This window comes from Eptatretus burgeri, chromosome 1, assembly GCF_056783735.1.
Source record: "Eptatretus burgeri isolate ZD-2024b chromosome 1, Ebu_testis_v1, whole genome shotgun sequence".
Lineage (NCBI taxonomy): Eukaryota > Metazoa > Chordata > Myxini > Myxiniformes > Myxinidae > Eptatretus > Eptatretus burgeri.
Window position 1 is genome coordinate 64365877 of NC_140961.1, and position 26656 is coordinate 64392532.

The window sequence follows — 26656 nt, forward strand, 5'->3', positions numbered from 1 at the left end:
CAAGAAGGTATATACAAAATTGTGCTACAACATGGAAAACAGCATCCTGGTTGCCATGGCAACCACTTTAGATGACGAACGTATGTCATGACACACCGACAGATGGACGGATGATCAGTATCACATAATATGCCCCAATATATATATATATATATATATATATATATATATATATATATATATATATATATATATATATATATATATATATATATATATATATATATATATATATATATCGGGTGTATAAAAAAGGAGTGTGGTAGATAAAAACATTAGAAAGGAAACTAGAGGGGGAGCACTCGGGAGAGTGCAAAACCTCCGCCGCCAATACTGCTGGGTCACTCAAGTGAACCTTATATCTTATTCATTAAATATGATGTCAACAGTGCTGACAGTTATAGTTCTTTTCTCCATTTTTTTTTGAGGGGGGGGGGGGTTGGAAATCACTTAAAACATGTAGAAATGCAAAAAAATAAAATTTCTCTAACAATTTTTTTTGGGGGTGGGTTGGAAATCACTTAAAACATGTAGAAATGCAAAAAAAATTCCCTTTTTGGGGGGGGGGTGGAAATCACTTAAAACATGAAGAAATGCAAAAAACAATTCTCTAACAATTTTTTTTTTTGGGGGGGGGGTTGGAAATCACTTAAAACATGTAGAAATGCAAAAAAAAATTCTCTAACAATTTTTTTTTGGGGGGGGGTTGGAAATCACTTAAAACATGTAGAAATGCAAAAAAAAAATTCTCTAACAATTTTTTTTTTTGGGGGGTTGGAAATCACTTAAAACATGTAGAAATGCAAAAAAAAATTCTCTAACAATTTTTTTTTGGGGGGGGGGTGGAAATCACTTAAAACATGTAGAAATGCAAAAAAAAAATTCTCTAACAATTTTTTTTTGGGGGGGGGGTTGGAAATCACTTAAAACATGTAGAAATGCAAAAAATAAATTCTCTAACAATTTTTTTTTTGGCGGGGCAGTTGGAAATCACTTAAAACGTAGAAATGCAAAAAAAAATTCTCTAACAATTTTTTTTTGGGGGGGGGTTGGAAATCACTTAAAACATGTAGAAATGCAAAAAAAAAATTCTCTAACAATTTTTTTTTGGGGGGGGGACCAAGTCCAAAATCTAATGGCATGATCCTTGGATCATACCCCCCCCCCACCAAGTTTCGTCGAAATCCATAGGGGAGTTTTTCCGTTGTACAAAAAATTTAACATTTTCACGCTCACGCTGATGCTCACGCCGGGGGTATCGCTATAGCTCTCTGTTCTTCGAACAGGCGAGCTAAAAATTACAGGGATACTCACTGCCGGACAAGTATTGTTTCCCACTTCTGCTGGTACACTCTCTTTCTGGATGCTGGCTAAAGCCTGCCGAGCCTTCTCCCACTCAGGCGTCTCCTTTGGTGGCTGCGGAGTTTCAACAGATGCAGGCACACCACTGTACTGCTGGGCCCTGGGAATCAAAATGGTAGATGAAGTCACCGAACCACTCGAACCTTTTCCTTTTGAATACAAAATGTTGGCTCATGTAAGAAGAATGCATCATTGGTCGCACAGTCAAACATTACAGACAACAATTCACAAGATCTGGATCATATCTGCTTTGACTCGCTGGCCCACATTCAATTACGTTAATCACAGCAATGAGGAAATGGGGAAACACAAACTGGAGCTGCCTTATGGACCCATTATCAGCCTGCGTCATCAAACTTCCTGTTTACATACACACTCACTCTTGCAGGAAATGACACTTTTGAAAGATTCCTGAAAATAACATTCAACTAAATATATGTATATGTATGTATATCCCTGCGTCGTAAGAGGCGACCAGGGTTGCGTCAGGAAGGGCATCCGGCGTAAAACGTGCCAAATCACTATGCGGATCAGATGGATGATCTGCTGTGGTGACCCCTAACAGGAGCAGCCGAAAGAAGAAGAAGAGATATATATATATATATATATATATATATATATATATATATATATATATATATATATATATATATATATATATATATATATATATATATATATATATATATATATATATATATATATATATATATATATATATATATATATATATATATAGTATCTACAGTATATGTATAAATAAAACCAGTTCCCTAAAGAGAGGGGGTTAAAAGCAAAAATAAATACATCCAGAAATGACGTCTCAGTCTCAGTCTGTCTCTCCCTCATGTTTGACTCAGAATATACAGTAAATCGACAGGACAGTCCAACACAAATCTCATGGACCCACTGGATCAATGATTTGCTTTTAGTCATTTGTGCCAATTTGGCAAAGTGTGCTCTTCAAAGACTTGCCTTGATCTGAATGCCAGACCAGTTCTCTCATCAAATATATTTTCAGTTTACCTGGATTCCATGGATGTTCAGTGCCCGTTCAAAGAATGAAAATAAAACAACACTGAATTTTCAGACTGTATTTCTACAGTAAATGGTACAGCATGCTTCGGGAATCTTTCCGATTCAACTTGATGTGCCATACTCGTTGGTGCTGCCGAAGTAGTTTCTTGGCAAGGGTTATAATGGGTGGTTTGCGATTGCCATCCCAGCATCGTTCGTCCGTGCTCTATCCTTTTAAATGCTGAGCGTCAAGCAAGAAAGCAGCATGCACTGTTTAAGTCTTTGATAGAATTTGGCCGGGATGTGAACCACCGACCTTCCACTCAGAGCGGACGAACTAACCATTACGCCACCGAGTCAGGTTCTCAGGCATCTTACATCAGTCAATTAATGAAGAAGTAATTTCAATCATTCATGAAAGATTAAATACTAGTTCTGCAACCCAGTATGTGCACACAACCCAGATAATCTGCATAATGATGTGGAAACACCCCCCCCCCCCCAAACTTTGGCAAGAGATCCATCCAAAGCATCCTTGGTATTCATGAGGTCCAAAAAGTAATGCATCACGAGTATCGCAAGATCGGAAATAATTCTGAATCACTTTGCACAGCAAGACTACATGCCAATCGCCGGCCTAATACACGTCAAACAACTCAAGGAAACATTTACTTTGGATTTAAGAGTGGGATTTCGCAAACCTGGACAAACAGTCACAAATGCACATCTTACAATTGACTGCAGCACAACAAAAAAAAAATAAAACAGAGTAGCAAATTAAAAACATGGGAGAAGGAGATTGTGGCAGCTTTTGTAGAAATTATTGACGAACCAAACCTTGAGCTGGTGGAAGACCCCAAACACGCAAAACAATCACATACACTTCATGCAGCCTGTCGCCTTGCCAACAAGCATGACGGTGCTGTCGCCTTCTCAGGGCATGAGCGGCATTACATCAAGTACGAAGGCCGCAAACTTGTTTTGGCTCATAAACCGGCCTGCAATAAAGAACTGCATTCACATGACCAAACTGCTAAAACATTATTTGGGCACGACTCGTGTACTTGTGGCCAAAGCCACGAAAATGACCCGAGCTCGGTCAGGCTCGTGAAGTAGCCTCTTATATATGAAGGCGGTTCAAATTTGTTTGGGGATTTTATTCATAAAAGACAGCAGAATATAGAAATAAAATTTGACGCAATTCATATTTTACGAAATAGTCATCCCAATTTGTAATTTAAGCACAGCTTCAAAAGTACATGGACACAGTGCCTCCTAAATATCTGGTTTCTCACACACCGTACTCTTTTCTTTTTTTTTTGGGGGGGGGGTGGCGGAGGGGGTGTATTTGTTTTCAGCAATTGAAATGGCATCATGTTCCTCGGAAGTAGGAGGAGGAGAGAAGATTGGGACCATACTCCGTGCAGAGCGTGGGTGCTGCTTAAGCAGTCTACATGGCTATTGGACACAATCCTGTACGGGTCGCCACTCCGACACACAAAACCAGCATGCTGGCACCGAGGAAGTAGCCATGGTGGAAAGCCTTAGCAAAGACGACTTTCATACTCCACTTCAATTAATGACAATGCAGGTGGATAATAAACATGAAATCGACAAACACATGTTTGAAATCTTTCCGAGCACTTCCCCAAAATAATCCCCATGCTCACACACAAAACAAGCCTGAAAGATTGCAAAACGTTCCACCAGGAATTTTTGAACTTTGTGACCCTAAGTCCCAACCCTTTGGGGCATGGATACGGCGATCAAATTCAAAAAAACAAATCGTCACAAATTTCAATTAAAAATGTCCATAATTGCATTTTTTGGCATTTGACCTTTTGCACGCACCCCCGGGGGGACATGGCCAAAAATGATACCGTTCTGGCACATTCTTGTCATGTGATGATCACAATTACGAAGTTTGATGAATTTCTACACAACCGTTTAGGAGATGGCACGACAGACAGACAGACAGACAGACAGACAGACAGACAGACGATTACAATATCTCCCGTTTTTTGTTGTTGCTTTTTTCATACAGCATGGGGATAAAAAAAATTTGGGGGGAAAGATGTTTTCCATCTGCTGTAAGATTTAAGAGCCACAACCACTGTGCAAACGATACTTCAGAAAGGATTCCATCCTTGGATAAAAAGGTTGTTTGACTGCTGGACGAGGTACATTGAAGGGGATTAACAGTGTAGAATCAAAAAGCGAGGGGGTAATACGACGTGAATAAATTTCATCAATGGTACGATGTGCATTTAAGCTGTAGGTGGAGTGACCAAACTTTTGGGAATGATCCTAACAGTGTTGGGAACCGGTATCTGTAAGCACGTTTCCTGTTTTGATGCAGACGAGCGAGATTCACTTTCAAGTGTGGAATCAAGATGGCGACGAGAAGCTTCATGAATAATCAGTGGTTCACCCAAAAGCAGTCCGACAACACCACAAGCAAGTGGACCTTGTTGATAAGTGTGACAACATTGCAGAATAGAGAAAGCCCATTTGCCATCAGCGGTCATGTGGTGCAGACCGTCGTACCAATCATTGCCAGCATCACCATGCGAGCTATAAACTGCCATCCTGGTGTTTCACAGGTATGACGAATCACCAACGTGTGTGCCATCCCTCGGTTGGACATTAAACTGGGGGTGCAGTCTGCCGGCATTCGTTGGTGGATGCTAAAGATCCTACGGTATCCTTTGCGAACAGTATGCGAGCTATCTCCGGCACTCCGAACAAATTCCAAATTGCTGTCCCCAAACTACTGCTGGGAAGGCAATAGCAAACCACCCCTGCTCAACCCTCATCAAGAAACGGCTTCGACAGCAGCGACGCTCTGTAACAGAGTGGAGTATGGTACATCAGAATCAGAATTCCTCATATTGGATGGGGATGCAGTGGAAGGCAGATTAGGGGGGGGGGGAGGTGGAGATTCGTCTGAGTCACCTTATCCTTAAATTAATGAGCAATGTATATAATGAGGGGGGGGGGGGATAAAACAAAGAGGTTTAACTAGAATTAGAGAACCAGGCACACTTAAATGGTTTCAGGAATGAGACTGGAAGACCAATTGCTCTCTGTGACCTCCTAATGTCATGATGTTTTCAAGTTTATCAATAAAATAATAGTATCAAGCAATGGCAACTGACAATGTACCCATCTGAGTAGTTGCCTCATGAAACTGGGTTCCTAGGTGGAAATTCAAAATCCTGCATTGGCTGGACATGAAATACCTGCACAAGGTATTCCAGGAGCTTCAAAATACGAGAGGAAAATAATGGTGTCAAAGGTGACAAAATCACACCACCTCGGCACACGCGAAAAGCCGAGATCTCACACACACACGATTATTATGGTTCGAGTTCCAACACGAAATGCAAACCGACACTAAATAGTTGGAGGACAAAACTTCTGCACCTTCAGCTCATCATCCTGACGTCATCAAATCAAAAGAGGAAAAAAAAAAATCATAACTTATGATCGTTCTTCATCACGAGGATCCAAATATACGAGTGTCCGTCACATCAATGAAAACTTACTCACCAGAAAACTTTCCTTCTACCAGACAACGCCCGAGCATAAAGCCGAGGCCTACTTACCCGGTAAACAAGTACATGTAGGCCAGACGTTCTTTTTCGACATAAATCAATTACAATGACAATATAATACTGAAAGAAAAAACAAAAAGACTTAAAACAAGTAATCATGACACGATGAGGGGAAAGCTAAACCCACCAGTGCGCTGCCTGTGCCGCCTGGTTGCCAGTAAGCCACTGCGCTTGCTGCAAGGCCGCCATGACAGGTCCGGCTCGTGATGGACTAAACCAAAACATAAACCCTCCTCCTCCCCCCCCCACCTTAGTAAGGCGAAGAACCAAATTAATCACTCCCGCAAGAGTGGACGCAACCAAATGTAATACGGAACCGGAACCAAAAGTTGTTACACCGTCGTTGTTTGCGATAAAAATGAAACATATCATTTATTGGACAACATTATTGCTCGAATTTTCTTCATGTAAAAAGCTGTGGAGTTTGAGTGAGAACGTCCACGACGCCTCAGCCTTGATTGAAGCTTTAATGTTGTGTGTGTAAAGGAAATTATACATATTATAACCAGGCTTGGTGACGTCTGGTTACGGCGTCCAATCTGAATATTTTTGGTTTTTTTTGAAAATCTGAAACAATAAATGTGTGTGTGTCCGTCCGTGTCCGTGTCCGTGTCCGTGTCCGTGTCCGTGTCCGTGTCCGAGTCCGAGTCCGAGTCCGTGTCCGAGTCCGTGTCCGTGTCCGTGTCCGAGTCCGTGTCCGAGTCCGTGTCCGAGTCCGAGTCCGAGTCCGAGTCCGAGTCCGAGTCCGAGTCCGTGTGCTCCATAACTCCAAAGCCGTGAAACCTCTCAACCTGAAACTTTGCATGCATACTCGGGGAATTTCAAGGAAGTGCAAGAGTGAAAATTGGGTGTGTGGGTTAATTGAAACACCCCTTTTGAAGACAATTAACGGCCTTATTTAATTATATCCTTTATCAGGCATATCTTTGGCCACCTCGCTCTCTGGGATCTTCAGATGTATCCTGGGACACCTCGCGGGGGTCTGAAGCCGCCATGTTATTTTGGCCTGCTCAACCATGCCTTGACTTGGAACAGGCCGCAACGATTTCTTAATGATAAAGATTTTCTTCACTTTCCTAACTCGTATTATCGAATGCCTGTTCATCGGAGCTACAAATCACTGGGTGTCATGTGAGCTGCAAACAGCAGCCACTGGTAAGGGAGCGGGTATGCGGGGAGCGGAAACGGAGCACGATTGAAGCCTTTGGGTTACCGTTCCAAGTGATGTTGCATGCTATGCTGTTCATGAAAGCTGTTGATCTCCTACCTTGAGATGTGGAGTCATCTTATTACATGGTGCTATCGAAAGGCAAACCTACGAACCCGATTAGAACCCCATCGAGGGATTCTTGGCCAAGTGCACAATGGCGGACGCACCCATGATGCCATATGGATTGGGCCAGTGCAAACCTTGGCGAAGCCTTCAACAGTTCAAGCTATTCAGAAAGCGCACCCAGCTGTACTTTTCTGTGAAGGACGTAGCAGGTGACAAACAAATAGTCTACATTCTCCTGCAATCAGGTGACGAAGGCTTGAGACGCTATAGTTCCTGGGGCGTTGATAACGCTGACGACACAAGGCCGAACACTGTGATGCCGGCGGTGATTTGGCAGCGTTTTGAAGCTGAACTGAAACACGAGACCATTTGGCTGTTCTCATTTCTCATGTGGCTCATTTCTGCCTTCAACGATTTAAGCAGGATGACACACAAGGAAACACTAGGAAATCAGATACAGGTTGAGGCCATTCAGCCCATCTTGGACTTAGTTAAAAAAGGGCTTAGTAAAAAGAGGCATGGGCTTAGTTAAAAAACATCCCAACCACACAACCCCCCCCCCCCCCACTGACAAGACCCCCACCAACCCCTCCACACATGCACACAATCACCCATAAATGCTCAAATTACCTAAAAGTCCTGCCAACATCCCTATACCCCTCTATCTGCATAACTTCAAGGTACCTATCAAATTCCAATTTAAACTTATCCACTGTTTCTGCTGCCACTACCTTTCCAGGAAGACAATTTCATGCATTAACTACTCTCTGAGTGAAAGTCCCCTGCCCCACTACCGTCTTAACTCTCCTCATTAGTCTCAGTCTATGGCCCCTGGTTCTATCACTGTCTACTCTGTTGAATAATTCATCTGCACTTATTTTATCGAAACCTTTCATTGTCTTAAACATCTCCATCATATCTCCTCGTAACCGCCTCCATTCTTGTGAATACAGCCCCGTCTCCATTCCACACTCCTCATAGCTGAGTCTAGCTACGCGCAGAATCAATCTAGTAGCCCTGCACTGAATGTCCTTCCTGAGTTGTGGTGACCAAAACTGCACACAATATTCTAGATGTGGCCCTCAGTAAATTACTGTACAATATTAAAACCACCTATTTTGATTTGTAAATGACCCCCTCCGAATACAACCTAAAACCCTATTCGCTTTACCTGTAGCTGCCTGGCACTGTGCTGCCTGCTTACCTCCCATATCGATTACCACAACCAGATCCTTCTCCTGTGTGACTCGCTCCAAAATTGCCCCTTACATCCTGTAATCTCTATTTTCATTGTTCTTTCCCATCCCCAACACCTTACACTTGCTCAGGTTAAATTCCATCTCAATATTTTGCCCAATCTACACAAGTATCAATACTTTACTAAATCTGATCACCACCCCTTCTGCGATGCACCTTACCTCTAAGATTTGTGTCATCTGCAAATTTGGAAAGCCTACCCTTCTCCCCACTATACAAATGAATGACGTAAATAATGAACAGTCGTGGTCCAAGTTCTGATCCCTGAGGTACCTCACAACTTACATTCTCCCAGCAAACATCCTCCCACTCACAGCCACTCTTTGCTTCCTAATACTGAGCCGGTTTGCAATCCAATTAGTGACCTGACCAGCCACTCCACAAGCCCTCACTTTGGCTAACAACCTCCGATGTGGTACCTTATTAAATGCCTTCTTGAAGTCTAGATATTCTACGTCCACTGCCATTCCCACATTCACCCAATGAGACACTGCTTCATAGAACTCAAATATTTGTAAGTCAAGACCTACCTTTTCTTAAACCTATGCTGACTACCTTCAATTCGTTTGTTTTTGTTTAAATGGTTCCTCATCTGGTTCCTAATTAATGTATCCAATACCTTCCCCACAACTGAAGTCAAACTAACAGGTTCTATAGTTCCCCAATTCTTCTCTGGATCCTTTCTTAAGTAATGGTGTTACATTTGTTACTCTCCAATCCTCCAGTACCTGTCCTGACTCCAGTGAGCTATTGAAAATATCCGTTAACATCTCACTTACCTGCTCAGCCCCCTCCATAAATACTCTCGGGTGCACATTATCTGGTCCCGGAGCCTTATATACTCTGAGATTTCCTAGCTGTTCCTTCACCTCCTCCACTCGAACCTGGATCTTCAATAAAAAGCCCTTCCTCACCTCCTTCACAGATACTCTCAGCTATTGGCAATTCTCCTGACTGCTCTTGTGTAAAAGTTGTTGCAAGATACTTGTTTAATAAGCCTGCCATCTCACTTTCCTCACTAACCACTCTCCCAGTGCTATTCCTCAATGGGTCCACACTAGTCCTAACGTGTTCTTTTCCCCTAATATACTTAAAGAAAGCCTTGCGATTATGTTTAATATTCTTAACCATGTCCTTCTCATCCTCTCTTTTGGCTTGCCGAGTTATTTTCTTCACTTGCCTCTGTTTACTCCGATAGTGATATAAATCTAACTCCAGTCCTGTTATTTTATACCTCATAAATCTAGGGCGAAGCCAGGCTGAGGCAGACGAGGCAGTTTCCTCGTCGCTCATTTCCTGAAATATGATCTGTCCTGAGCCCTCTGGCCATCTGAGCTCCCTGGGGAGTAAACTATCAAAGCTACCCGGCAGTGCTCTGAATACTCTTATCTCCACTCCTATCACAATACCTAAATAGGACAGTTCACCTCTTTTCGCCTCATTGCTTTTGGACCTCTGGCTACGCCCTTGTAAATGCTTTCTACTTCTTCTTCAAAGCATTCCTTATCTCGCTACCTGACCATCCTGGCCTCTTTCTGCTTCTAGTTTTACACCTCATTGGAATGTACTTACTCTGCACTCCACACATTTGCTCCTTGAAGGTTTCCCATTTTACTGATGCTGATTGCCCTATTGTTAGCTTCTCCCAATCTACATCACCCAACTCTCTCCTCAAAACAATGAAACCATGGACAATTTAATCTCCAGTTGCCACCAGCAAGCAAACAAATGCAAGTTTGAGACCCCCCAAGGCAGATGAGCATATAATAGAATGGCTCATTGCAGGCACATGGTATCCCGAGCTACAGAAAGAGCTCCTTGCGAAAGTCGAAACCCTCACGTTGGACAAAGCCTTGGAAATATGTCGGGTGCATGAAGCCTCTGTCACTCACATGCAGCAGTTCACCTGACAACTGACAAGCCAGTCAACACATTTGATGACCTTCTAGCTGCTTATCCAGACCAGTTTGATAATATTGGCAATTTTCCAGGCCAGTATTGCATCATGGTAGACCCCAGGGTGCCCCCTGTAATACATGCACCACGTTGATGCCCCATCCAGATGATAGATGAAGTAAAGTCAGAACTGGTCAGAATGCTGAGACAGGACATCATACGGAAGGTCGACGAGCCTACAGACTGGGTTAGAAGTCTCACCTACGTGCGGAAAGCAAATGGCAAACTTAGACAATGCCTGGACCCAAAATACTTGAACTGCACCATCAAGAGGTGCCACCACCATACTCCCACACTCGAAGAGCTGACTCATAAGATTGCAGACTCAATTGTGTTCTCCAAGCTGGATGCCAAAAATGGGAGCTGGTCAATCAAGCTTGATCATCCCTCCCAGTTACTCACAACCTTCAACTCACCATATGGTCGTTGTTGCTTCCAGGGAATGCCATTTGGACTTGTGATGTCCCAGGACGTCTTCTAGGCCAAAATGGAACAAATTCTCAAGCAATGCCTAGGTGTCATCAGCATTGCTAATGATGTTGCTGTCTGTGGCAAAATGTGGCGGCAACATGACCGAAACCTTCACCACCTCATGAAAACTTCTGCAAGATTCGGCCTGCAGTTCAAATGACAAGTGCAGCATCAAAAAGCCACAGGTTCAATTTTTTTATCTCGTATTTGACCAATAAGGTGCCCACCCAGACCCAGGGAAAGTGGAGGCAAGGAGTTGCTGTAGCTGTGTCCAATAAGCTGACTCCAATAATAATTGAGGTAACACCGGTGAACAAGTGTATTATGAGACTAAGGATTCATCACTCCTTGGGTGTCGTTTCCCTGGTCTCTGTATCTGCTCCGACTGAGGTGAGTGATCTCACAGTGAAGGATGCATTATATGCCGTGCTCGAGTCTGTGCTTGATCAGTGCCCAAGGCGAGATACTCTTCGAGACTTGGGGGATTTCAATGCATTGACTAGAACTGAAAGAGATGGTTATAAGACATGTGTTGGTCTCCATGGGTCTGCAACTGTGAATCAGAATAGCACTAAGTTCATTGACTTTGCAAGAAGTCATGGACTTCGGGTGACTTGTTCATGGTTTCAGTGCCCACAAGCTCATCGCTCGACTTGGTATTCCAACACTGGTGGTATGGCAAAGGAGATTGACCATTGATGGATGCTGTAGGATGATCCAGAACTGCAGTGTCTACCGGAGTGCTCAGTTCCTCAATACTGACCACAGGCTTGTGGTCGCAACACAGAGGTTGTAGCTTATATCTGGTAGAATGGTACCATCCCAACCTAGGCTGTAAGTTGGCAAGCTCAAGGATGAGGGGGTTTCTGAGGAGTTTGCGAATAGGCTGGGTGGGGACTTAGGGAGGTCTGGGTACTTTGAGGGATGCTAAAGAGTTGTGGAGTGCCTTCACGACCACCATCTTTGATGTTGATGGTGGATGTCTTGGAACTAACCATAGGGTGAAGAAGAATTTTGTCTCTCAAGGGACACTGGATAGCATTGATCAGAGTCGCAGGGCCAGGCTTAATGGCAGAGCTGAGCTGTTCAGGGAGTTGAGGCGTAAAACTGTACGGGCACTGAGGGCGGACAAGGAGGCTGTAGATACAGATACACAACGTCAATACAATTTTCTTACATTTATTGAACAAACAAACAGATTATATGTGCCAGCACAGGAGATCCTGGACAGACAAATTTATTCCAGATCTCTCAACATAACTGGAGAATCTTTGTCTTTATATAGTTTCCAGTGAGACACAGTTTTTATAATTTTAATTTTCTAACACTGACTCCAGTTTGCCCAGTCTTGACAATTTCCAGGTGAACCTTATCTTGTCTTCTTTGACAGCTCCTGTTTAAATGGTTGGAACACATCTTCAAACCCAGACACATTAACCGCACAGAATGCTGGAATGACGTCAAACGCCAACTCTAATGGCCATTAAAACAAGTTTCCATCCTACGTAGGTTAAAAGTCAGTCTGCTTCTCCCAAAACTGGGAAGATATATTATCTTGAAGTGACCAGAGCACCTGTACATTTTCTTAAGTCCACATTCCAACTCGTTTGTGTCTTCCATACAAAATTCTCAAGATAGTTCTACATGACAGGCAATTCTTCTTTATATTCAACTTACTGGCAAAGTTCGACCAGTTTACACATTTAAAATACAGGTGATCTTTCCATACAGAGGAGAAATATAATTATGTTAATTCCAAATGGATACATACTAAAATCATCATATCATATTTGAGTACATTTATTTCAGGAATAATATATTTCATTTTAATATCAGGTTTTAATAATCATCAATTTATTTATTTTATCACCGCCAAACCGATCACGATAAAATGTTTTTCCAAGGCCAATGTGCGAGGAAAATGTGAGGGGGTACAGCATCACCTGTGGTCAAGTGATTCTCATCCTGTTTACAGGGGAATCACATTTACAGATCTATGGGGACCAACACACATGTCTCATAACCATCCCTATCAGTTCCAGTCGATGCATTGAAATCCCCCAAGACTAGAAGTGTATCTCGCCTTAAGCAGTGATCAACCACAGACTGGAGTGTGGCAGAGAATGTGTCCTTCACGGTGACATCAGTCGCCTCAGTCAGAGCATATACAGAAACTAGGGAAATGACACCCAAGGACAAAGGAGTGGCGAATCCTTAGTCTCATAATACGCTCGTTGACTGGTGTTACCTCAATTATCATTGGAGTCAGTTTATTGGACACAGCTACAGCAACTCCTTGAGTATGGTAACCATGAGAGCGACCAGACCAATAGCCGGTGTAACCACCCACCATTATCTCGCCGCAATCCGGTCTCTGAACCTCAGAGAGTGCTGCAATACTGATGTCCAAACGGTTGAGCTCAGATGATAACAGAAACAGGTGATCATCCTCTCTTAGGGTAGGACATTCCAGGCACCCACCTAAATGGATCGCTTCAGGTTAACCAAAGGAGACGGCCATCTGGAGGATGACACCTCAGCACCACCCCGACACACTCTCCCGCAATCTGACCCGGGAATGTTACCCCATTGTTTCCCTCCTATCATCAAAGATTGTGAGTCCTGAAGACTTTGCCCCAATCCCATCATCCGGTGAGATACCCTCCGAAGGGAAACTGCACAGGAGGTACTCCCACGGAGTGTGTTTTCAGATTTTTTTTATGCATCTGGAATGTTTTGTGGAATGAAGGGTTTTACGGTGGCCAGAGTGCAAATATTGCAACAAACCTCCTAATAAGAAGTAACCCAACTGCAGGAGGACGTCCGCAGACACAGTTGGGCACTGGATATGGATGGCCATTGGCTCACAAGGAGCTCCTCCGCCCTTTGACAGGTTTTGTTCTTCATCCTGCAGGGTGTCCATATCATACACCCTCCTCACCAAGAAACTTGGTGGGGGAGACGGTTTAGTCGCCGACAACCTGACCATGGAATAGGTTAGTACAGGTTTACATGGTACTTGTAGTAAGTCACAGATCTAGTGTGATCTGACCTGACAATACAGTTCTGTGCTCTACCTGGGACACAGGCATAATCCCAACTGACTGGAAGAGGGGCTGTGTTTTCCATCTCTGGAAAGGGAAGTGTGCTCGGCAAGACTGCAACAACTACTGAGTGGTGACATTGCTCTCAGTGCCAAGCAAGGTCTTTCCTCGGAAAATTATTGATAGAGTTCGCCACCTTCTGCTTGAGCTCCAGCACCCAGAGCAGTCAGGCTTTACATGAAAGAGGTCAATGATTGACCGTATCCTTGCCCTTTGGGTCCTCACCCAATGCAGATAAGAGTTTTGGCAGGGGCTGCTGGCAGCCTATGTTGATCTCTGCAAAGTGTGTGATTCAGTGAATTGGGATGCCCTCTGGAGGATTCTAGGTCTTCATGGCATGCCACCAAAACTGATAAATCTGATATCTGAACTATACTCTGGTACTGAGAGTGCTGTGAGATGTGGTGATGCCATCTCAGACATTTCCAGTTATTACTGGAGTTCATCAGGGGTGTGTACTGGCCCCCACACTTTTCAGTGCTTGTATGGACTGGATTCTGGGGAGGATGTCGGAGACATCAAGCTGCGGTACATCGTTTGAGAATGTCAAGATCTCGGACCTTGATTTTGCAGATGATGCAGTCATCTTTGCGGAGACTTTAGATATCCTTTTGGAGGCCCTCGAGGTGCTGAATGAGGAGTCGGAGCCACTGGGATTATGGGTTTCCTGGGTCAAAACTAAGATCCAGGCTTTCAATGACATCTTGGATGCTGCTCTCTTATCTGAACATGTTTGTGGTGAGGATGTTGAGGTCACGGAGAGATTCACTTCCCTTGGCATTGATATTCATATCTCTGCTGGCTGTGAGCCAGAGGTCAATAGACATCTGAGTTGGGCCTGGGGAGTCATGGATTCACTGAATCATGGGGTGTGGCACTGTCAGTACCTGTGTAGGAGGACGAAAGTTCGAGTCTTCAGGTGCTTGGTGCTTCCAGTCTTGCTCTATGGATGTGAGACTTAGACTCTCACCATGGATCTGAGATGGACACTTAATTCCTTTGGCATCAGGTCTCTTTGGAAAATCCTTGGCTATTGCTGGTCAGATTTTGTGTCCAACGAGCGGTTGCTGAGACAGACTCAAATGAAATTTGTCACCTGCATCGTCCGTCAGCATCAGCTACGGCTGTGTGGACATGTGGCTCGTTTTCCTGATGCTGATCCTGCTCACCAGATTCTGTCAGCTGAGGGAGCCTCATGAGTGGGGGAGGCTGGTGGACCGACCACGTGCCTCGTGGTTGCAGCAGATTGATCAGCATCTCAAGAAAGTGGGGATGGCCAGACAGAGGCCCCTGGAGTACCGGCAGAAAGTGGATGCAGCGACACGTGGCTCCGGTGCATGCTCACATACCTGACCTGACCTGTCTGACTTCAAAACTCCCCTTCATGAACAGGTGAAATCAGAGCAACTGGAATGGTCAGCCAGCCACAGCCAGGCTGTCCAAAAGGTCAAGAATGCCATCTGCCATGAGATCTGCCTAACCTACTTCGACCCACAAAAATCCACAACACTACAGGTCTATGCCTCCACAAAGGCCTTGGGGCTTGCTGAATGCAAGACAACCAGTATATCGCCTTCACATCAAAGAGCCTGTCTGAGGTGGAGCAACGGTATGCTAACATTGAGCATGAGATGCTGGCCATCATGTTCGGGTGCGAACACTTTCACAGGTACCTATACGAGACAATTTTGTTGGCGAGAGTGACCACAAGCCGCTGGAAATGATCAGCTTGAAAAACTGTGTGCTGCTCCACCCCGGCTGCAATGAATGCTACTGCGGCTCCAGGGGTATGACACACGTATCAAGTACAAAGCTGGCAAAGACATGCTCTGAGCTGATCGACTGTCTCCCTTGCTGACACCAACTCAAGCATCAACCATCCAGCTCCATGTGAAAGTAGAGCATGTCCAATTCAGCCATCAAAAGACACAGCAAATGCAACAAGCCACAGACGCGGATGCCCTCCGAACCATGATCAGGAAAGTCATCATGATCAGGAAAGTCATCATGATCGGATAGCTGGACAGGCACCAAGATCTGCCAGGTGAACTGAGGCCATACTGGAATTATCATGAGCTGAGTGTCGAAGATGGTGTCATGTGGAAGGTTGGCCGGCTCCTGGTACCTGCCAGTTTAAACGTGAAACCCTCACGAAGCTGCATGAGGGCCACCTTGGTATCCTCAAAACCCAGCTAACAGGGCACGCAATTGTGTGTTCTGGCCCAAGGTGAATAAGGACATTCAAAACTGGATTGGCTCCTGTCACATCTGCCAGATGCTTCAGCATTGGTAATCCGAGGAACCAATGATCTCACACGAAATCCTGACCAAGCCAGGGTAAACACTGGCTGCAGACTTATTCCAGCTGGATGGACATGACTACCTCCTGCTCGCTGATGTATACTCCAGGTTCCCCATTGTTTGAAAACTTCCAACAGGAGCAACTAGCAAGGATGTAATTGATATTCTGTGGCTGGTATTTTCAGAGAATGGAATTCCAGAGAACCTCATGAGCGATAATGGATGCCAAATTAGCAACCACGCCTTCACAAAATCTGCCGAGGACTGGAGTGCCAACCTACATACTTCAAGCCTCCACTATCCGCAATCAAATGGTTTCATAGAATGCCAGGTGCAAACTATAAAGAACACTTTACACAAAACAAAGCTCTCTGGTGCGGACCCACAGATGGCCCTCCTTTAGTCTGAGGACTACACCCATCGACAGCCACCTTGGATCACCTGCTGAGCTACTGAGTCAGAGGAAAATGAAATCCAACCTGCCTTCCAAGGTGCCAAACTTGGCACCAAATTGTGACGCAACCCTTGAGGCACTTGAACATTGGCAAACGTCCCAGAAAGAGTACTTTGACTGCCGGGCCAGCCCCAATCTCAGGCCACTTCAACCTGGCCAACGAGTTTGGGTTCTTGAGGAGGTTGGAGGGTCCCGCACTTGGGAACCAGAAATTGTGTCCACCACCTGCTCAGAGCCCAGATCGTACGAAGTTGTCACAGAAACAGGAAATATCCTGAGGCGGAATCGCCGGCACATTCGACCTGCTCCACAGACCCAGTCAAGGCAGCCAGAGCCCGAGATGTTTCAAAACTCCCCTTTTGATACCGATGTGGACCGTGCCACTGCCAAGGGACAACAGCGTGCTGACAAGGAGCCACCATCATCCCCATATAACCAAGCGCCTATCACGCCACAAGCATCCCAAACTCCGTCTGGTCACACGGTAAGACGCCTTGTCAGGCTGGACATTTGATCTGTAGCGATCTAGCTAATACGTCGGAGGATGGCCATCCTGAACTGCATTGCATTTCACCCGGCAGTACCGTGAGTTTTTTAGATCCTCGTGGAGGATCTCTCAGTCTTACTCACGTTGTTGTTCTTCATCTTCTTCTTGTGGACTTTTTTGTTTCACAACCTACAGTTTTCATCGAAACTTTCTGAAACTTGGCATATACATGTAAAAATACCCTGCGCAGACAGTAACCATCTCCGATTTTGAAAATTCCTCCTAGAAAAAAAGTTATGACGTCAAAATATCTCCGCTAATGGAAATTGCCTAAAAAATTATCTCCGAAACTTGGCAAGCTTTTTGAATTATGTTTGCGGGAATCGAAGAGGGCATTAGCAGAGATGAATTACCACACATATGATACATCACTATGACGTCATATAAATTTTTATGACGTCATTCCTATTTTTCGACATTTTTTGTTTCACAACCCAGAGTTTTCATCGCATCTTCGTGAAACTTGCCACGTATATGCAGAAAGCCCACGTGCAGGCAGTAACCATCTCTGATTTTGGAAATTCTTCCGATAAAAAAGTTATGACATCATAATATCACCACTAATGGAAATCGCCTCCACCATTATCTCCGAAACTAGGCAAGCTGTTTGAATTTTGTTTGCGGGAATCAAGCCGGGCATTAGCACAGATAATTTATCGCAAACCTGATACATCACAATGACGTCATATTCGTTTTTATGACGTCATCATTAAGAGGACGAGGATCTTAGCTCATTTGAGCTTGTTTCTCTCTCTTTTTACGTGTCCTTCCCAATCGATGCCTTGAATCAACTGTTTTTTTTTGGGGGGGGGGGGTTTTGAAGAAAGGGGGGTGGTCATGTGCGCTGAAAACCGCAGCCCATGGCAAGGGGGTGGGGCATGTGGGGAGCAGAAATGGAGCACGAGTGAAGCCGTGTTGGGCTACGGCGGGATACCGTGCCGAGTGATGTTGCATACTTGTTGCTGTTCTGTTCTGTTGCATAATACTGTTCATTAAAGCTGTTGATCTCCTACTTTGAGAATTGGAGACATCTTATTGCCCGAGGTGCATAGCAATGCTTTTAAACACCTGCAGACTTTATTTCATTTCCACACATGCCATAACGATGTGAATCTCTTAAACTAAGAAGTAATACAAAATTTAAGCTCCAGATATGAACTTTGAAGTAGGTTCCGAAACTAAAAAAAAGTCTTCATTTGTTCAATTCGGATATAGTTTGGGCGTTTCTGGGTGCATTGTTTTATCGACGGCAATTGGAAATCGCTTGCCAAGTCAGGCATTCCATTAGAGTGCTTGCTTGAGTGCTTAAGCCACTTACCGAGCGCCCCGTATTCGTTAGCGGTACAGTTCGTGCCCTGATCGGGATGTACAGTCGACAGTTACTACAAGGACGAGGTACGTATACAGCACACACGGATGTGGTACATATAGGTAGATTTGGATCTGTAGGGACTCTCCACGGGTGTGTGGGCATGCCATGCCTGTAAGTTTCATCCCGTATCTTATGGAGATTTATCAGGTTTTCCTTTGTCCTCGTGACTGTTTCCAATGCAACTAGTTATCAGGTGTGCTTTACAAACGTTAAATGATTTCTCTTTGTGAGCTTAAAAGCAAAGTATATTTGAAAACACCTGATTTCCGAGCCATTTGCCGTATTAACATGCTTTCTAAATTACCGAGCCAATTTCTTTTTTCCACCCATCACACACAGCTGTATATAAATATTAATGTTTGTGAACATCTCCCTGTAACATCCATATAAATGCAATGTTATTTTTCGGTGAAAGCTACTCATGGTTTCTGGGTTGTATGCAGTGTGTACTGTACATGGTAATCACAATGACTCCAACCTGCTGATTCCCGAAAAATTGCCAATATTGGCCAAGTGTGTGTATGTGTGTGTGTGTGTGTGTGTGTGTGTGTGTGTGTGTGTGTGTGTGTGTGTGTGTGTGTGTGTGTGTGTGTGTGTGTGTGTGTGTGTATGTGTGTGTGTGTGTTGTTCATGAAGCAAAACATATTCTCTCTACTAACTCCCTCACCAGCAACCCTCTTTTTCTGTCCCATCCTTGCTCTACCCTCCGCCCCCATTACAGTGCAGCACCCTCCTCCCACACCCCTCTCTCACTCTCCCCTCCCCTCTCTCACTCTCCCCACCCCTCTCTCTCTCTTTCTATCTCTCTCTGTTTCTGGATGTATCCGGATGGTGGTTATGTCTGGACGGTGGTTACCTCCATACTTGTCAGGATGGTGGATATATCCAGGCGATGTTTGTCTCCAGAGGCGTCCGGGCGTTGTTTGGCTCCGGAGGTGTCCAGGAGTACTTGTCTCCAAACGGGAGTTTGTCTTCGGACGTGTCCGGATGGGAGTTTGTCTCCAGATGCATCCAGGCGGTGTTTGTCGCCAGATGTGTCCTGGCATTGTTTATATCCGGACTGCGTTTACCTCTGGGTGGAATTTATAATATGACCAGTAGAGAATGAATTTCAGACATTATTTTGTCTCCATCTTCACTGTTATTTTACGCAGAAGCATTTTGATGAAACAGTATTAATCATAATTTAATGCTCCACCGCTTGTCAACATTCCCTTCCTCTCACCTCTTGCTGCCCTCCCTTTCCCCACCCCTCCTCACCCCCTCTCTCTCCCCTCTGCCAATTGTGTCTTTATTTTTAAGTGCACATTTTTTGTATAACAATCAACGAATTAAGTTATAAATGGGATAATCTCAGTTTTTGCATATTTTGCAGTAAGCATGACGACTGAAAATCTAAAGGAGTTCCAAAAATACTGTTGCGATCCATTCAACTGCCATAAAACGAAAAAACGAAAAGATCTTCGCAATGTGTCAAATGATATGTTGATGAAATTTTCTTCAAAGGTGAAAAAAGATGACAGACTTTGTACTTCGTGCAGAAAAGAACTTTCTCAGTTGTCACCAGAGCGGATTGAAGAATCATCTTCGACCAGTTCGAAATTATCATCAGAAGGTACTATCGAAGGCATTGCAGAATCTATTTCGACAGATGAGGACGAGGAGGTTTTTGAGCGAGAAGCAGAAGTTGACCTATTAAACCAGTCGTTATCGATGATAGGCGAAAGCCCAATCGACAAGCGAAAGGCAGAAAGGAACCCAGGGTACGTTCCTGAAAAGCGAAGTAAAGTGGAAGATTCTGTGCGAAAGAAATTAGAACTAGTTGCTGGACCAAGCACTGTGGAGAAAACACAAAATACAGCGTCAAAATGTGATGAAAACTGCATGCCAGAGGTGATCAAAAGCCTGAAAGAAAAATACGTTGTTTCGAGCCGTTCAGAGCAAATACGTATACTGACAATATTTGCTAGGAATATGAGCATCAGAGGGATGATGAGTGAATTCAGTTGCTCCCAAAGAATGGCTGTGCAAGCCAAAACGTTAGAGAAAGAAAATGGTATGCTATCGTCTCCAAATCCCAAACAGGGTAAAATATTGCCTGACGAAGTGAAACCCGCCGTAACCGAATTTTACCGAAGTGATGAAGTCAGCCGAATAATGTCGGGAAAAAAGGACTGTGTGGTGGTCAGGAATGAACATGGAAAAGACAGAATTCAAAAGCGCCTGGTACGAACAATCTCAAGGAACTGTTTCAGAAATTCAAAGAGAAGAACCCTGACTTGAAAGTTGGATTTGCGAAGTTCGCCATGCCCCGTCCCTCGGAGTGTGTCCTAGTCGGTTCAGGCGGTACACACAGTGTATGTGTATGTACGATACATCAAAATGTGAAACTCATGATGTTTGGTTCCAAAATGCCACAGTTAGCCGAACTTCCTAGCTATCATCATGTGATAGCACGCATAGTTTGTAATCAAGCACAACCGGCATGGTATTTCAGAACTTGTGAAAGTTGCCCATCAATTTAAGACTTCAAAACCAAGATACTGAGTGCTTATGAACTAGAGGATGTTGATGAAATTCAGTTTAAACGGTGGACATCCACCGACAGATATGAACTGAGCTCCATGGTCCTGCCTTTGGAAGAATTCATTAATCAATTCTGTGAACGCGTGGTGAAATTCGTGAGACACGACTTCATTGCCAAGGCCCAATCTCAATTTCTGAAAAATAAGAAAGCTGAAATCGGTGAAGGAGAATTTGTCATTATTGGAGACTTCTCAGAGAACTATTCGTTTGTCGCACAGGATGCGGCCCAAGGATTCCAGTGGAACTGCTCTCAAGCGACAATTCACCCCTGGGTTTACTATTTCAAATCGGACGATGGCAAATTGAACCACGATTCGTTCACGATTATATCAGAATGAAATACTCACGACGTTGTCTCAGTCCACCTCTTCCAAAGAATGCTCATTGAACACTTGAAATCTAGCTTTGGAAATGTAAAGAAACTTTACTATTTCTGAGACGGTTACACTGGGCAATATAAGAATTGCAAAGCCTTCATAAACCTATGTCGTCACAAATCAGAGTATGGTATTGACGCAGAATGGCATTTTTTTGCCACAAGTCATGGCAAGGGCCCTTCAGATGGCGTGGGAGGTACAGTCAAACGAGAAGCAACACATGAGAGCCTGCGTAGACCTTACGACAGTCAAATTATTTCTCCAAAAGATCTTTTCGCCTTTGCTGAAAATGGTTTCAATGAAATGAAGTTCGGTTACGGGATCCAAGAGGCGTATGACGAGGAAGAACGAAATCTGGGAGGAATGTTAAAAACAGCCAAAACCATAGCTGGAACTCAAAAACTTCATGCTTTCATCCCTATTTCTGAGACTGCTCTTAAAGTACACGAATTCAGCCTAAGCGAGGAACACCGTATCGAGTCAGCTATTTCAAAATCTACACCAACTTTTAACGGGAAACTCTCAGGTTACGTCACAGTGCACTATGATGGAAAATGGTGGCTTGCCTGCATCATGGAAGCCTTTCAGGACACTCATGAAGTGAGTGAATTTTCTTCATCCAAACGGACCCGTAAATAGTTTCTTTTTTCCTGGCATTGGAGATCATTGCATTTTAGACATTTCTGATAAACTCCTTTCTGTAGAACCAAAAACTGCTACAGGTAGAACCTACATTATCAGTAAAAAAGAAACACAGCTGTCAAATAAAACATTGGTTGGCAAAAAATCTTGACTATAATATGCAAGGAAAAACTCTTGCTCACACTAGTATCGCTTCCAGTTCCTGCATGTGCATGTGGAAAATTTATGTACAATATACTGATATAGTGTATTGGAAATCTTGTGTTAAAATATTGTGCGATGTATTGTGGCGTATTGTGTGTCCAGCAACCGAGTCCCCGAACAATAAAACCATCATCACACTTGAACCCATTGAGATCCCATTTTCATTTATGCTGAGGTGTTGGAGTATATGAAGGGGTATTCACACACAAAAAAATCGGGACCATCGGTTTGGTTGGCGATCGGGGGCCCAAGGTCAAAGGGTGCCCCAAACAATAACTTTTTGAATTACTGTTTCGGAGTGACTTTACTTTACGTGATTCGAAAGATCTCGCTTTTACGAGCATTTTGATACCAAGATCATCCAAATCGGACCACTACAACCTGTGATATGGCCACTGGAAGATTGTGGGTCAACTGGGGGCACCCAAATTGGGGGGGGGGGCTAAAATGGGCCCCAATTGGCCCCCAGGTCTGAAAATTGACATAATGTTTTAGTGTGGATGCAAACACTTGCACAAAAAAGAGTGAAATCTAAGACGATGTGTCAAAAATTTTTCTGAAAAATGTGTACACTTGACATGGAACGCCCCACTTGGGAGCGTCTGTCCTGGGGGCCCAGCGACCAAGTTGTCTGTCAGTGCTCCTTTTGTACTCAGGGGACCTGATACTACCATTCTGCGTTGGTTTAGCCGTTCCACTGTTCGGTTGAGCTAGCGCAACCAAAGGGAACCCGAACTAGGGAGCGTCTGTCCTGGGGGGCCCAGCGACCAAGTTGTCTGTCAGTGCTCCTTTTGTACTCAGGGGACCCCTTACTCGCATTCTGCGTTGGTTTTAGTCGTTCCACTGTTCGGTTGAGCTAGCGTGCTTTTTGCGGCATCTAATTAGCGTCTGTCACCGGTATTCCAGCGGTGAAATCGTCTGTCATTGTTTATACCGTGTTACAAGCTATACGAATAATATCAGAAACCTACTTGGGGCCGTTCCGCTGCCAGGTTGAGCTTGCACCGATTATATGCGATACGGATATTGACCACAGAATGTCAACCCAGCAGCAGTGTCCCGGCAGACGCAGAGTTCTGAGGTGAGAATATCATCTGGCATCTTACCACGAGGACGGCAATTGTTCCCCTCTTCGGTTGAGCTAAGCCCTGTGGGCTCCTGGTAGAGTGGAGTTCCACACACGTGCTCGTATGCGGACCCGTCCATTCCAAATTCACACAACACTTGCCTACATTTTCGCCATCCATGCAGCTGGCTCGTATCAGACGTGCAGCGTTCTCGTGCTGGATAGCAATTGCGCAGACGCGCATGTGCGGATCGTGTGCGAAACGCGCCACAGGCCTCGTACGTGCTATCGTGCGAACCCGTCGCAGTTGCCAAATTAACCTTTTGCGGCCTATTAAGCCCGCCAATCATGTCTCCCGTCTGAATCCGTCTGACGTCCATTTCCATGCATGCACTCAAACATGCCATGACACTGGCATTCTGCACACCTTTTGACACACTCTGGAACATTCACACCAGGATTTTGTGTTACTACAAGAAATCCTGGGGTTTCCATACCCCCCAAGCTCCGCATGCACTCATTCGCAGCATACACCCACTCGACCTCGCACGGCCCGACCGGACTCACCGGGTCGCAGTCCACTTCGAGGGAGCATACTGTCTCCCTCTGTTCCTGAGGGAGGCTATCCTGATGTTCGCATCGGGTCCCAACACATTCCACATGCTCAACCCCATTGTCCCTTCCTAACTCTATGTGTGTGTGCTCATGTTTAGTTTCATGTAATTTCTCCTCCGCTTCTAATTCCCATGTCTCTGTTTTCATTTGCGTTGTCTCTATTAATTTTTCCATCGCCCCCCCTCGTGTCTTGTTTTACACATCTCCCCAATTATTGTAGTGGCATCTCTCATCGTCCCGACCCTGCCCGTCTCCATTGCGGACCGACAAACCTCCACACTCCCTCCTGACTCGATCGTTCCCCCACATGCAGGCGCCATCCTCCAATCCGCCATTATGCCTTTCATGCCCTCCAGACCCGCCTGCAGGCTCAACCCCATGCTCTGCATCTCACCCTTCAGTGTTTGCATATTTGCATCCATTTTATTTTCCATTCTGTTTTCCATTTCCTTCATATTTTGTGCACTCGTATCCATTTTGTTTTCCACCGCTCGCGCATTTGCGTCTATCTTTCGCATCAACTTCGCATCAATTTCATCCATCAATTTCGCATCATGTCAAATGAACCTGAGGCAGCCAACTCGCCATGATGGCATGCGGAACCGGCAGAAATCGGGGGGGGGGGGGACTTCGACGGAGGGGGGGGTGTCATACGCCACCCCTGCCATGCTCATTATTTCGGGGTCCGATCACGGGGAAAGTTCTTGCATGGGGGTTTTGTCCTGGGCCATCGGCTCCTCCAAACCTACCTCGAAACCCACCTGTCAGGTCAGGTATGGGAGCATGTGCCAGAACAGCAAGTCGCTGCGTCCACTTTCCGCCAGTACTCCAGGGGCCTCCATCTGGCCATCCCCCAGGCAGATGCCAGACCCATCCCCATCTCCTTGAGATGATGGTCAACCTGCTGCAACCACGAGGCACGTGGTCGGCCCACTGGCCTCCTCCACTCATGAGACTCCCTCGCTGAGAGAATATGGTGAGCAGGATCAGCATCAGGAAAACGAGCCACATGTCCATACAGCCGCAGCTGACGCTCACGGACTCTGCAGGTAACAAATCTCATTTGAGTCTCTCTCAGCAACTGCTTGTTGGACACAAAGTCTGACCAGCGATCGCCAAGGATTCTCTGAAGAGACCTGGTACCAAAGGAATTATGTCTCCATCTCAGATCCCTGGTCAGAGTCAAAGTCTCGCATCTGTGAGAGCAAGACTGGAAGCACTAAGTACCTGAAAACTCAGACTTTCGGCCTCCTGCACAGGTATCAGCAGTGCCATACCCCATGAATCAGTGAATCCATGACTCCCCAGGCTGAACCCAGATGTCTTTTGACATTTTTGTCACAGTCAGCACAGACGTGAATATCACTGCTAAGCTGAGTCTCTTCGTGACCTCAACATCCTCACCACAAAACAGGTACAGATAAGATAGCAGCATCCAAGATGTCTTTGAAAGCCTGGATCTTTGTTCTGACTCAGTAATTTTGAAAATTTTGTCTGCCTTCCATGGTAAAGGGAAGAAAACTGCATGGCAGACTTGGAACGTCCTTGATGATGTTTCTGAAACATTCACCAATCTCAGCCAGCATCCAACATTGATTCGTGATCTTGACTTTTTTAAAGTATTTTTTTTTCTTCAAATTTTTCAAAATTTGGATTTTCAAAGGGCCAATCAGGCAGATTTGATTAGAATCCCCTGGAGAACAAATGTGCCAAATTTGATGCTTGTATCATCATTTGCACGATTCCTCTCAAAAATTGCTGTTATCTGCCCCACTATAAGATTTAAGAGTGGGTGAGTTATCACAGACACCCTGAACAATTTCAAATTCCTGTCCAAATCATCTCATCAGACGTCAGGCCTGACCAATAGGTTCGTGAGAGACTTGAACCAAACTTTCCCCTCATCTGACCTTACAAGGAACTGGGATCAATTCCGGCAATTAAATAAATGGTAGTGGTAGTGTAATTACAATGACTTACAAAATCTATAAGGGCTGGTAGTTTAACCAAGAGGTATGCACATACATACACACACCATGAGCTCTCTCGCCTGGGTTCGACTCGACCTAGCTATAAACCGTCATCCGCTGGTGTTTCACAGGCAGGGTGAGGCATCAATGTGGGCACCATCCCTCAGAATGGATGTTAAACTAGGCGTCTTGCACTGCCAGCACTAGTTGGTGGACGTTAGACATCCCATGGTGTCCCTTCTCCCAAGCTATCTCCGGCACCATGAGCAAGTTTCAAATTCCTGCAGTAAAGTATTCGACGTCAGAGTGGTGACCAGTCCAGGATTCAAACCATAGCCAAAGAAACTGCTTTGGCAGCCTTCTGTGCCTAACAGCATGAGCTGTTTAAAAAGGTGCAGTTATGACTTGCTTGTGACACAATTGTTGCCAATATTGTGGTGTGCTGGCACATTCCAGCATGGG

At 44.8% G+C, this 26656-nt stretch overlaps 1 protein-coding gene across 7 annotated transcripts in view; it reads right to left on the minus strand.

Annotated features, from left to right (window-relative positions):
- The window catches only part of LENG8 (leukocyte receptor cluster member 8), an 86046-nt gene that overhangs the window by 51624 nt on the left and 7766 nt on the right, over nt 1-26656 (minus strand). For 5 of the 7 annotated variants that reach the window (XM_085886147.1, XM_085886138.1, XM_085886130.1 and 2 more), the window contains exons 1-2: nt 6124-6234; nt 1315-1462 (exon numbers count right to left, since the gene is read on the minus strand). In XM_085886147.1, the coding sequence (XP_085742273.1) occupies nt 1315-1462; nt 6124-6221 (246 nt within the window). In that variant the 5' untranslated portion in view covers nt 6222-6234. Of the gene's footprint in view, nt 1-1314; nt 1463-6123; nt 6241-26656 lie in introns of those variants that run through there. The other 2 variants (XM_085886168.1, XM_085886163.1) reach the window with 2 other exon arrangements.